General features: G+C 42.3%; 1 protein-coding gene across 2 annotated transcripts in view; it reads right to left on the minus strand.

Moving 5' to 3' along the window:
• Nucleotides 1-12355, minus strand: part of phactr3b (phosphatase and actin regulator 3b) — a 62394-nt gene that overhangs the window by 22584 nt on the left and 27455 nt on the right. For both annotated transcript variants that reach the window (XM_006800173.3, XM_006800174.3), the window contains exons 3-8: nt 12241-12315; nt 11961-12101; nt 9485-9715; nt 9216-9411; nt 7798-7988; nt 5991-6144 (exon numbers count right to left, since the gene is read on the minus strand). In XM_006800173.3, the coding sequence (XP_006800236.1) occupies nt 5991-6144; nt 7798-7988; nt 9216-9411; nt 9485-9715; nt 11961-12101; nt 12241-12315 (988 nt within the window). The remainder of the gene's footprint in view (nt 1-5990; nt 6145-7797; nt 7989-9215; nt 9412-9484; nt 9716-11960; nt 12102-12240; nt 12316-12355) is intronic.

The following is a 12355-nucleotide window of genomic DNA, read 5'->3' on the forward strand; positions in this document are numbered from 1 at the left end:
AACGATAAAAACGATAACAAAATAACGCTGAAAACCGATAAAAAAACCCTGAAAACCATACATTTCACACCTGAGCCTCAACTCTCGCGGCCCGGTACCAAACGACTCACGGACCGGTCCGAGGCCCAGGGGTTGGGGACCGCTGGTGTAGAGGCAATATTCCCCACATTACGCTCACACAGTATTGTTGCCATCCATCCCTTTACGACCACAGTGCAGCCATCTCCTGACATGACAGCGAGTTCTCTGTACTCAAATACCCTCCACAGTCACCAGACGTCAATCCAACAGACCACCTTTAAGCCCCTAAACACATATTATTATACAGTGGGATATAATGCAACATCCAGATCATACTTTATACCCGTGTTTTCCAACCTTTTAGAGCCACTGCACATATTTCACATTAGAAAAGTCACACGGCACACCGCAAAACAAAAATGTTCCTGCGCACCAGGCATAGCAGAATTGGCTCGTTTGTCCCCGGTATACCTCTTTTGCTTTCTTCTGACCACTACTCATGCTAGGGCCTTCATCTGGGTCCGAACTTTCTCCAGGACCCAGGTCAGACTGACTACTTTTTCTTTTCAAATATTTATCTATTGCTATTACACGCTGCGTCGTCTCACAGCATAACTATTATGCAAGTTCTTCTTCGTCTTCTTCTGTTAAACTGGCAGTTTGCAACCCATTCAATTAGAGCAGGTATTGCTCGATCGCTCGAGTACTAATCAGGTGGAACCAGATGACTGATCATTTCTCACGGCACACCTATGGGCCACGGCACACTAGTTGGGAAACACTGGTTTAAAGTATGAAGTATTCATATTTAGAAAGCATCTTTATTGTAGACTTGAAATGCCCCTCATGTATGACAAACAACATTTTATTGCTTATTCAACATTTTAATCAATCGTGATCCTTATCTAACCTAAGATTAAAAAACCATCTGTGTGAACATGAAAGACCCAATGAAGGAAACCACCTGACTCTGGTAAAAAATAGTTCCAACAACACTTTAGACACACTAGAGTCACATTGGTATCCGCCGCTTAACTTCCCATTTATTGTCTGTGGTTTGGTTCACGGGCAGACTCCACAGTGAGAATCACCACAGTGTCTCTCATATCCTCCACAGATGAACCTCCAGTGATTTAGTCTTAGTCTTTCTCATAGAAAGCCAAGAATGTGGCATGGGAACTGAACAGCCCTTATAGTCAGTCTATAACAGCACAGTGTTACATTCAGTAAAGTAAACAAGTGCTTTTAAGAGAAATTTGTTGGATTGTAGCGTTACAAATCAAGCGAAACTGCAACCACAAAGATTCCCAATCATCTCATAGAGGAACATACAACAACCTTGTTATGAAACACAGCAAACACAGAACAGAGGCATTTATCTGAAGTACAATTAAAGCCTCCTTTCTGCAGTTTCTTTGTTCTGCTGAGAAATATGAATAAAATCAAAACAAAGAGCTCAAAGAAGCTAAAACTCTCCATAGAGCTGAGAGGATTCTCTGCCTCATCATCATCATCATCACAATGCATATTACACATCACACGCAGTGGTCCGACCCATGGTTACTACAAACTGACTGATTACAGCACCAAACTGCTCTTAAAGGAGCCTGTTCAACAAAAGCAAACAGCATTACAGTATAACGCAGGTGCTTTATTAACTATTGCATTATTTAGAGGCTTTCACATGCACATATAATAAGCTATCACTGAAGAAAATGTCACAGTATTCTGCACTGCAACACGATTTGAAGCTGTTCAGCTGAGAAAACACGTTTACTGTAATCCAGTCTTCAGAGCTGAGAGCCGTAGCGATGCATTTCAAAAAAAGCTAATTAGAAACTTGCACTTGTTTGTCACTCTCTGAGAACAATAGCTTCTATTTCAGCTCACTGAAAGCAGGTCAACGTCGAATTAAAGCACTTAGCAGCCTCGGAAGCACAAGTGAGGTGTGAACACTTTGCTAACAGGCTATTATCACAGCTGCCCGTATCAACAAAGGTACGAAAAACAACCCAATGTGTTAATAGTCCTCTGAGAGAAAAGTGCAAACAGCTCTAAAATCAGCATCGACTCAGTGTGAGTCCTCAAAGTCGGAGTCGCCCACTGTGGAGAGAGCCTGTGTTACTGTCCAACGCCCACACTTGATCTCACCGTGGTGTGAAAGTGTTCCAAAGAACTCATTTATTTTGGGGACTCGGAGAAATATGAACTTTCCTTCTCAATTCTGACGCTGCATAAGCATACCAGAACACCCTGTCGCTGTGCTATTAACACACAAAAGAAAATCTAATTTTATAGTTACTATAATCCTATTAAAGTCATCGTAGTAGCAGCCTATTGCCTTTTACATAACATGACAAATACTATTATGATCTGCGTGGCCTTTCTGCTCTGCCTTTCAGAAAATCCTGTAAATCCACATTCCAGAAAACCACATCCAAGCAAAGGTGAGCAACAACAATCGCTGTGTTTACAATCTACACACAGCTGATGTGGAAAACAGCTGGGGTGGCTCTGGGTCAGGAGGAAGTCCTATCAAGGAGAAGTTGGTCGATCGATTCCCCGATCGATTTCTACTGAACCCCGATGCATCCACCAGTTAGTGTTTGCTTATATGAATGTGGGTCTATAACTGGGTGAATGAGGCTTGTAGCAAAAATCACTTGGTGCTCAATACTCATTAGAAAAGCGCTATAAGAACCAAAACCCACGTTAGCACAGAAACTCTCAAATAACCTAGCATTCATTCTGCCTGCTCACATATACACTCATTGAAAGGTGTCTTTTTCTTTTCTTTAACACCTGCATAATACATCATAATACATAATACATTTCCACTGCGTAAAATTCACACAGGTGTGCATTACAACAAAAATGAATGAGCTTTATAAAGGTAGGACTCATGGCAGGGCTGTTAAAATCGACTGCACTATTTACATGGAACTACACGCAACAGAGCAACTTAGGCTACGTTCACACTGCAGGTGAAAGCGCATCAAATCCAACTTTTTTGACTCTATGCGACTCATATCTGATCATGCTATGACAGTGTGAACAGCACAAATTCGATCTGGGTCACTTTCATATGTGGTACTGAATCCGACACATATCTGATGTTTCAGAAAGCGACTGCTGTTTCTGTCTTTTACGTCACTGACACAAGACAGACACCAATTATCAGCGCCGGAGAAGACAACGTGAACGCTTCCTGGCCATCCAGTGAAACTGTCGGGAAGACAACGTTGGAGAAACGTGAACATTTTCTTTGTGCTGTATAATCTGCAGATTCTGACAGAAATCTGCAACTATCCTTTGAAGCACCGCTCCTCTAAAACAGCAATAAGGATCATTATTAGGCCATATGTAAAGAACAAAATAACTTTATAACTTAAAGCAAAATTGGGAAACGTAAAGTCCGAAGTCTTTATATTAAGGGCCATCAGTCAAACAATACTGTTTGCTCTGGGTCTAAACAGAGCGCGTTGTGTGTGACGTCTTCTTCTGCGCATACAGGCCGCTTTGAGCGTTCACACTAGAACGCATTTGCTGTCACATTTTATTTGTAGAGTGAACGAGCAAACCAAAAAAAAATCGGATTTGATCAAAAAATCGTAATTGATCATTAAGACCTGCAGTGTGAACGTAGCTGTTGTGAGCATGGTTATGGAGGCATTACACCATTTCTTTAGGCGACTGTATCTGTATGATGCAGATGGCTGGTACACTTGACATGATCTATGTCAAAGTGATCCAAGATCATCACAGATGTATAAAATGAGGAGAAGGCACGTGTAGGGAGGTTCAGGAATTTTGGGAAAGAACTCATAAAATTCTAGATCCCAGTGCCATTTAGCTCAGATTCATTGTTTTAGGAGACAAGTGGCAACAAACACATTGTCAAGTATCATGGCTGATTTTTAATTTTTAGGTTTATTAAGAGTGATGGCGCTTGTATGACGATGATGGCTTCTTAGGGGTGTTTAAAGGGGAGAGATGTTTTATATTTTGCATAATAATAAAAAAAAAATCAATAAAACTGGTGATTACTATAACATGACGTGAAAGTTTAGTACTAGATTAGATTAGATTAGATAAAACTTTATTAATCCCTTGGGTGGGTTCCTCCGGGAAATTCAGTTTCCAGTAGCGCAGCACTGACAGAAGTTGCATGTTACAGAGTTGGAATACCAAATAAAGGGGAATACAAGAGTACGAACATAAGTATATACATAGTATATATACACATATATAAATACAGAATATATCATAGGTATAAATAGAATAAACAGCAACCAACCTACTACTTTGATCCATACTACCAATGGATCAAATGACTGTGATTTGTGTGAAAAAGAGTAACTCAACAGTTCCACCTCATTGTTTAAGGCTGTAGACCACGGGTCCCCAATCCCAGTCCGCGAGGGCCGGTGTCCCTGCAGGTTTTAGATCTCACCTTGGGTCAACACACCTGAATCACATCATTAGTTCATTACCAGGCCTCTGGAAAACTTCAAGACCTGTTGAGAAGGTCATTTATCCATTTAAATCAGCTGTGATGGATCAAGGATACATCTAAAACCTGCAGGGACACTGGCCCTCGTGGACTGGGATTGGGGACCCCTGCTGTAGACACCTGAAAATAAAAGCGTTAGGTTGACTTGTAGTGGTTCGGTCACTGCCTGATTCCAGCAGCAAATACTGGGGTTGAAAAATGCTAATCAAGCTGATAACTCAGCACTCCAACCTTCTGCACAAATACGGTTATTTCTGGGCCAGAAAAAAACAACATGGCAGCAGCCAAAGGGCTACATTTGAATGAAATTTGAATGAATGAATGAATAAATAAATATATAAAGGGTGACATCACAGTGGCTAAATCCATCTTTTAAACACAATCTAGGCTCACTGTCACCAACTGTTCTCACCAGCAGCAGCGAATCTCAGTGAACGTTTCATTGACATGCTCTGATAAACACACGTGGGATGATTTTCATAATAAAAGTCTCCTTCTGGATTATATGTCCTGCTTTTAAAATTCTCTGGCTGTGATGGGAAAACGTGTAAAGGACAGAGTGAAGCTACGTCAGAGATACCCGGTGTATTTCAGAAATAAGAGGGAAAACTACTTTTCCTGGAAAGTGTCACAAGGGGCTGAACTGTAACCCACAGAATTAACATTCCTGGGATGTCTGAAACTTTTCATTAAGCTCCCTATAGAAAAGGCTCAGTTTTGACACAGGTAGTTACAGTATTTGTGAGCAGTAGCTGAGAACTTCTAGCAGGATCTGCCTGACAACACCTCAGCCTGATGCTTCTTTTATACACGTTTCTGTTTCAAACAATCGAGCATATATTAGCAGGATTCTAGTAATTATGGGAAAAACCGGCTTCCTTGTGATAACAGCAATGTAACATTAATGTTGTTATACTTCAGCTCTGATAAAGAAAATATTGTATTCAATGAAATCTTTGCAAAAACAAAGTTGATGTTTGCTTTTTGTCTTGGAGCAGGTATAAATAAGTATTTTAGCTTCATTCCCTCCTTTCATTGACGGCCATCTGCCCTCTTGGTGAACTTTCTGTGCACAGTCATAGGAAGTGCATCTGCTTGTCTGTAAATGGTTTCTGTCTCATTTACCGCATCGGATGTGATTAAAGTGTTGTGTGTAAAAACAATGTTCTGCTGCACTTGTTACCGGTTTACACTGTGCAGAGATTTGCACATCTCAGGTTGAGGCACAAACTCAATGTGCATTAAAAGCCTCTGTGTTGCATTCAAGGACCTCTGTCATTCATATTATTATAATCATTCTAATTATTATTTACATATGGGAAATAGACAAGCAGGCAAAGTGCAGTCAACAGCGATGATGAGAGATGAAACGGACATACATGAGACAGAGCACGATGAGGGGGTGGGGGTCAGACAGGGGTGGGATGCTGGTCTGGCTCCACACACAGCGACTCACTTGGCCAGCTTCATCTCTATCTGTTGGCGGATTTCTTGCCGCTCCTGATCGCTGCGGACGGGGAAGATGTTGCGGTCCTCCAGCTCCTGCTTGCTCGGCCTGTTCCGAAGCTTCACAGCCAGCAGCTCCTTCTTCATTCTGCGTGGGAGGGTCCCTGTCGTCGTCGAACACAAGCTAACGTCAGTGGCTGTACAGTGGCTTTCTAGCTGCTGCACATAGTTTTCCAGCTTAACTGATTCTAATCATCTAAGCATTAGCCTGTGAACTTTCACACATTCCTCGCAACAGCTACACATTTGATTAGAGCCCGAGTCTGAGTGGACAGGTCTGAACCCTCGTTCTCTTACATAAAACACCTTCCATAAACTCAGGATTAAGTTCGGGTCTGCTCCGGGGTATTAACGGGTTTTTTAAGCCAGTGTGAAGCTTTGGTTTCATGTTTGCTGAGTTGGCTAGATTAAAAAAAATACAGAAAATCTTCACCCAGGCTTGCACGTCTCTTGCAGACTGAAGCATGTGGAAGTATTTCCATAAAATTCCTTCCCTTCACAAATGCCCAGTGCTGTAGTTGTTTCCTGGGAAATTAGCTGGTATGATGCTCTTTTTGTCTTTACCAGAAAAACTGATCTGACTGAGCAGATCAGATGTCACACCTTGACTGAGTGCTCGTCTCCATCAAACCTTTCATGTTTTAAATACTTTGAGATTATGTTCAATTTAAAAGAACACAGACTGCATATAAAAGATGAAAGTATCAACTGTGACATGCCTGCTGTGCACAAACACGGATACCTGCCAATTACTTAGACTAACGTTAGAATTTGGCTGAGGTCACCACAGCAGATGGATCCACATGTTTGATTTGGCACAGATTTTGTGGTGGCTGCCCTTCCTGACACAAACATTCATGAGGCAGAGTTTGTGTCTGGAATCATTGGTAAAAGCAAATGTCCATCCTAGCGTCCATATATTTTCTGCCATTCCAGGTCGCAAGGGCAGCGGACCTCCCCTCTCCTCTGACCACCTCCTCCAACACTTCTGAGGGGACACCAAGATGTTCCCAAGCCTGCCAAGATGCCCAGAAGGCATCGTGGGCCTCAACTGGCTCCTTTTGATGCGGAGGAGTGTCAACTAAACCTAACTTTAGGCATCAAAAATATTCAAATTATTACTGAGCCTCGCTTGTCCACTGAAAGAACTGCAGTTTTTGGGCTCTAAGTTTTAACACCACATGTTTCTGCTTGACAAAAGAGGCCATTAAAATGCATCCATGGTATCCAAAAATATCTGATTTGTGCAAAGATGCAGTGCTACCATTCTTAAATCTGAGCTGTGACTCTCTTATATTCATTGGGGTTTTTTTCCTGCTTTCATCCTGTTAGCATCTCCTTCATCACACATTAGCATCACTATCTCTGCGACTAACCCTTTCTGGGTAAGAGTAAACCTTTGTGGCAGTGCTATTTAAGCCTCCAGTGAGCTCCACAGTTCACCCTTTAAACATTTTTTCCCCCAGAGTCGCAGACATGCTAACGGCAGGAGTCTGAGCACCACTGACCCAAATGAACAGCTAAGAATTAGGCCACCAGAGCAGCTGTTGACAGGCTCTGAAACTTAACACCAGCAAGTATGCCATTCATCATCCACGTAAATCTCCCCGTCAGGCTGCGAGTATAAACAAACATCACCACAGATTAAGCAGCTTCATTATCCACTGACAGGGTGCCCAGATTTGGGCTCTGTACAGAACGTGGGCGATAACAGTAAAGCAAACATCATAGCACAAGTCGGCTGTCGGCACACATACCGGAGATCACGGACTCGTTCCAGCTGTCCTGGTCGCTCAAGTATTCATCCAGACGCCAGTTCTCCTTGTTCTCATCAGACTCCTTCTTGCTCTCGGACTCTCCGGCCGGGTCCTTCTCTGTGCTGGACGTGCGAGACAGGCGGCCCTCCGGACGGCGTTTTGGAGACGAGCGCGCCTCCTTCATCTGAAAACTGAGGTCACATGTCACGAGATGTCTGTCAGTTACAGCTGTGGTGGATTGTTGTGTTTGAGCGACTGTGATGCTGCACGGCTCATCTTTCAGAGAGCAGCTGAAATGTTAGTTTACCACCGAACGTGGTCGAGCAGCGGTCACTGAAGTGATTAAAGAGTTCAGGTTGTGTCTGCAGCCCAAATCGCATAACTAAAGCATCACAATGTAACAATCCTGTGACCAAGACACTGGAACAACAGACTGATTTATCTTTATGACTGTAAACTATAAAACAGAGCACTAAACAGTCGTTATACTGCATAAAGCTTCAGTTTGGGTTCATACGGCAAAATAAGAGATGAAAAGCTTTGAATACACCGGGAATCCCTCTCTGTTGTTTTCTGCTTCACTAACAGGTTTACAGATTTAAAAAAAAACAACAACACTCGCAAATGAAACATCCACAAGTATAAACACAATCTGAAAAACACTCAAAATACCAATAATACTATAGGTCTGTGAAGCATTTACTTGCACGTCCAAAATCAAAGCAAATCTAAAGAAAACTAAACACAATCAATCGTCCATTCATTCGTTTTTTTAAACACTTGTTCACATTTTGTTGGTTTCTGCACTAGAATAAAAAAAAACTTCAAATTTTATCCTCATTTCATTCATTTTTAGCACTTGAAGATTAGCATCTCTGTCCACGTGCACACACTGTCTGGGTCAGCATTAACGGGAGGCAAACTCAAATAGAAAGCTGCTTCTTTAAATCTAATCAACAGCCTGCTGGCCTGCAGCTCCAGTCTGTGAGTAACGCTTACATATGACTCCAACCCTTCCACTGTGCCCTGAAGGACGAGCGTGAAGCATGTCGTCACACAGCACAGCTGCCCCTGAAGGTCAGAGGGGTCAGACATGGCTGCTCCTTGTTAAAAAGAAACTGTCCCAATATGTTGCTGGTGAGATTAAGCTGATTATAAGTTGGATTCTGTTCTGAAGGGGTCATCATTTAAAACAGGTCTTTAAAATCCATACATGAAATATATTTAGAAATACTTTTTCTCTTTTTACACGACGCCTGTGGTGTTTTTTTTTTGCTCCACATTGGTTACATTTTTGTTGTGGGAGTTTCTGTCAAACAGGATTAATGCAAATCCATTCACTGACCAAAGTGCTGTTTGTGTTCTTTGGCAACTACACAAACAGAGACGTGGTGGAAATGCTGCACATCAAGCCTGACCTGTCCTGTCTGTGTTTGGTAGCCAGGGCGCGGTGCAGCTCCTCAATGATGCAGCTGGGGGGCAGCGCCCCGAGGTGAGGGGACCCGGTGGGCGTGGAGATCCTGCCTCTCAACAGAGAGCCATGAGGGTCTTTGGGCAGAGTGAAGTTCCTGGGTAAGGTGGCAGGGGACTTCTTCACCGGCACTGGAGGAGCACCTGGACAAGCGAAACACATCGAGTCAGATACCGAACGCTGGTTTTACATCAGTGTGAGTCCTGCTGGACGCACCTTCTAAGCTGCCCAGCCTGGTGAGCAGTTTGACAGGCAGGCTGGGTGGAGGAGGGGTGCTGGCTCGTCTCTGAGGCTTGGTCGCCGCCGCCTCCTGCTTCCCCTCGATACCCTCGGCTTTGCCCTGCATCTGCTCTTCGCTGGGGTCACTGATTGAGGTGCTTTCATCTTCTCCATCTTCACTCTGACTCTGATCACCTGCTGTCTTTGCCACTTCAGTCACATCTTGTACTGAAAGCACACAGCGAAGGTAAGCCGAAAGGTTTAGTGAGTTTCTGAAGCCTCTGGCTCCACCTAGTGGACAATCAGAGACATGGCGCAACTGCACTCGGAAAACCCATTTTATTATCAATATCACTTATTTTAAATCAGGTGATGAAAATAGAAACTAAAGTAAGGAAGAGTCTGTATCCATGTTTAGCGATTTAAACACTGACGGATGTTTTTACATTTTCTTTCAGACACGTGAAACACAAACAGATGTCTGACATTTGTTGTGTGTTGTTATTTATGAGCCCTTAAAATAATTGTTGCACTGTTACAACAAGTCATGGATTATTTGTTTATACTCTGACTCGCAACAGGGGTCCGTTCTTCGTACCTCGCTTACTACATCCAAGATCAAATCATCACGCCAACTTTGAGCTCGCTATTCCGGTTCTCCGAACACACCTGTTGTTGACGATTAATACAGCTGGATGATGTTATGTGAGATCACTGGGTGGCTTAAAAGGGGCTACGCATCGATAGTAGAAACATTGATCGGCAACCCTTTGATTGGTCGGCGAAAATGTCAAAGGAGCGCGCTCAGTATTTTTCGGCAGCAGAGCAAGAACTCTTGATTGAGGGATTTCAGGAGTTTCAGAGTTTAATTAAAACGCAAGGGAACACTGCAAAGGCTGCAAAAGCAAGGAGAGAGGGCTGGCAGAAAGTTGCTGACAAATTAAACTCGTAAGTAATTTATTATATTATATTACATTATATCATATTATATTATATTATATTACATTATATCATATTATATGATATTATATTATATTATATTATATTATATTATATTATATTATATTATATCATATTATATTATATTATATCCTCTTTCACATTAGAGCCACAACAGGACCCACTAGAACATGGGAACAAGTAAAAGTGAAATATAAGAATATTCTACAGAATGGTAATATTTATCACTTATATTGCTTTTAGTCTCTTGAAAAGAGACCCTGAAATAATCTGTTTGTTTGTTTATAACAGCAACCAAGAAAAGGGCAGAGCAAAAAAAGACAGGTGGTGGTCCTGCACCCCCTCGTCACACCCCGGCAGAGGAGCTGGCCCTAGGGTTGAATGCTCTCCTTATCATTCTTGCACCTTCCGCAATGGGTTGCTCGCGTACAAACGGACAGGACATGGCTGCGACAGACTTCCCAAATCCACCTTCGCTTTTATAGCCGTGGTCTCTCATCTTGATTACACGAAGTAATTTACTATTACTACTCTAAAATATGAATTACATCTGAAATAATCAAATACATGAAATAGAATGATTAATAGTACATTTCCCTTTTTTTAGGAAATGACCTGTATGTATGAAATCAATAAAAGAATCAAACACTGCATTATCTTTAGTTACATTGATAATATTTATTTATGGAAAAACAGTGGAAAAATATCGCTGTTGCTTTCGTATAAATGAAGCGGACATACTTGAGTGGCCGCGATCTAATCCTGTTTACATAAAGTAAGCCTGCTCCCAAGCAGGTTTACGCTTACGGATCTGTTGCTATGACAGCAAGTCCCGGATGAGCTTCGGAGAACCGAACGATCCAAGATCACGCGAAATCGTCAACAATCAAATCCAGCTAACTTACTTAGCGAGGTACGAAGAACAGACCCCAGGTGGTTGTTTTCTTTGTTTTGTTTTCTGAACACATGTCAACAAGGAAGTTGCAGAAACTTTTATAACATATTTGAAATGTTTTTCATCTCTTCCTTTCTTTTGAATTTCTATTTAATTTTAATATATATACCAAAATAATGGTAAATATAGCTGGCTGAGATACTGGCGGGGCCAGTATTAGCTAAGCGCTAAGAGCCATACTTTTGGTCAAGTCGTGACCTTTATTTACTCTCCTGTATTTTTTATATTTGTTATAAACCAACTGTTTTGTGAAATTCCCATCTTTACACGATAAATGTGTCCCCCAGCATGGTGTGGGTCTGTTGTTTGCTGTGATGAATTTAAGTATGTGAGACTATTCAGTAAAGAACAGATGAGCTGTAAAATCAAAACAATGAGCTAAAAGATGCTAAAAACAGTTTTCTTAAAGTTTCTTAGAGATGTGACAAATATGTTTAGCAGTTTTGCACAACTGATGCAATAAAGCAGCATTTTTGTGAGGCAGTTACAGGATATGTATAAAAAGAAAATAGTGCTAGCAACAAGGTGAACACAAAGCCTGAGCCTACATGGCTGTACCTGTTGAGCTTTCTAAATCACTGCCCAGGTCTTCATTAGTGTTGGCCAGCGGTGCCACCGGCTCCTCGTCTCTGTCCTCACCATCAGAGTGAGGGGGGGTGTCCAGGTCCTCACTGTTACCCCCACAAGCAAGATCTGACTCTGCACATAGCACACAGAGGCGACAGGAATGAGTCTGCGTGGCAGTTTAGGCCTCATGTGGCGGAGCAAGTGAACCGTGCAAAGCCTGGAGTCATATGTGTGCTAGTGCGCTAACGTGTGTTCATCTGTGGTTCTGCACCTGTCTCGGTCTCCCCGGGGTTCCTCCTGACGAGGTCATCTCTCTTCTGCCGTACAGCTGCCTTTTTCTCCACCGCTACACAAACACAAACATTAATCAAACCGGTTCTCAGACT

Source organism: Neolamprologus brichardi, chromosome 5 (genome assembly GCF_056152115.1).
Source record: "Neolamprologus brichardi isolate AB-2024 chromosome 5, ASM5615211v1, whole genome shotgun sequence".
Lineage (NCBI taxonomy): Eukaryota > Metazoa > Chordata > Actinopteri > Cichliformes > Cichlidae > Neolamprologus > Neolamprologus brichardi.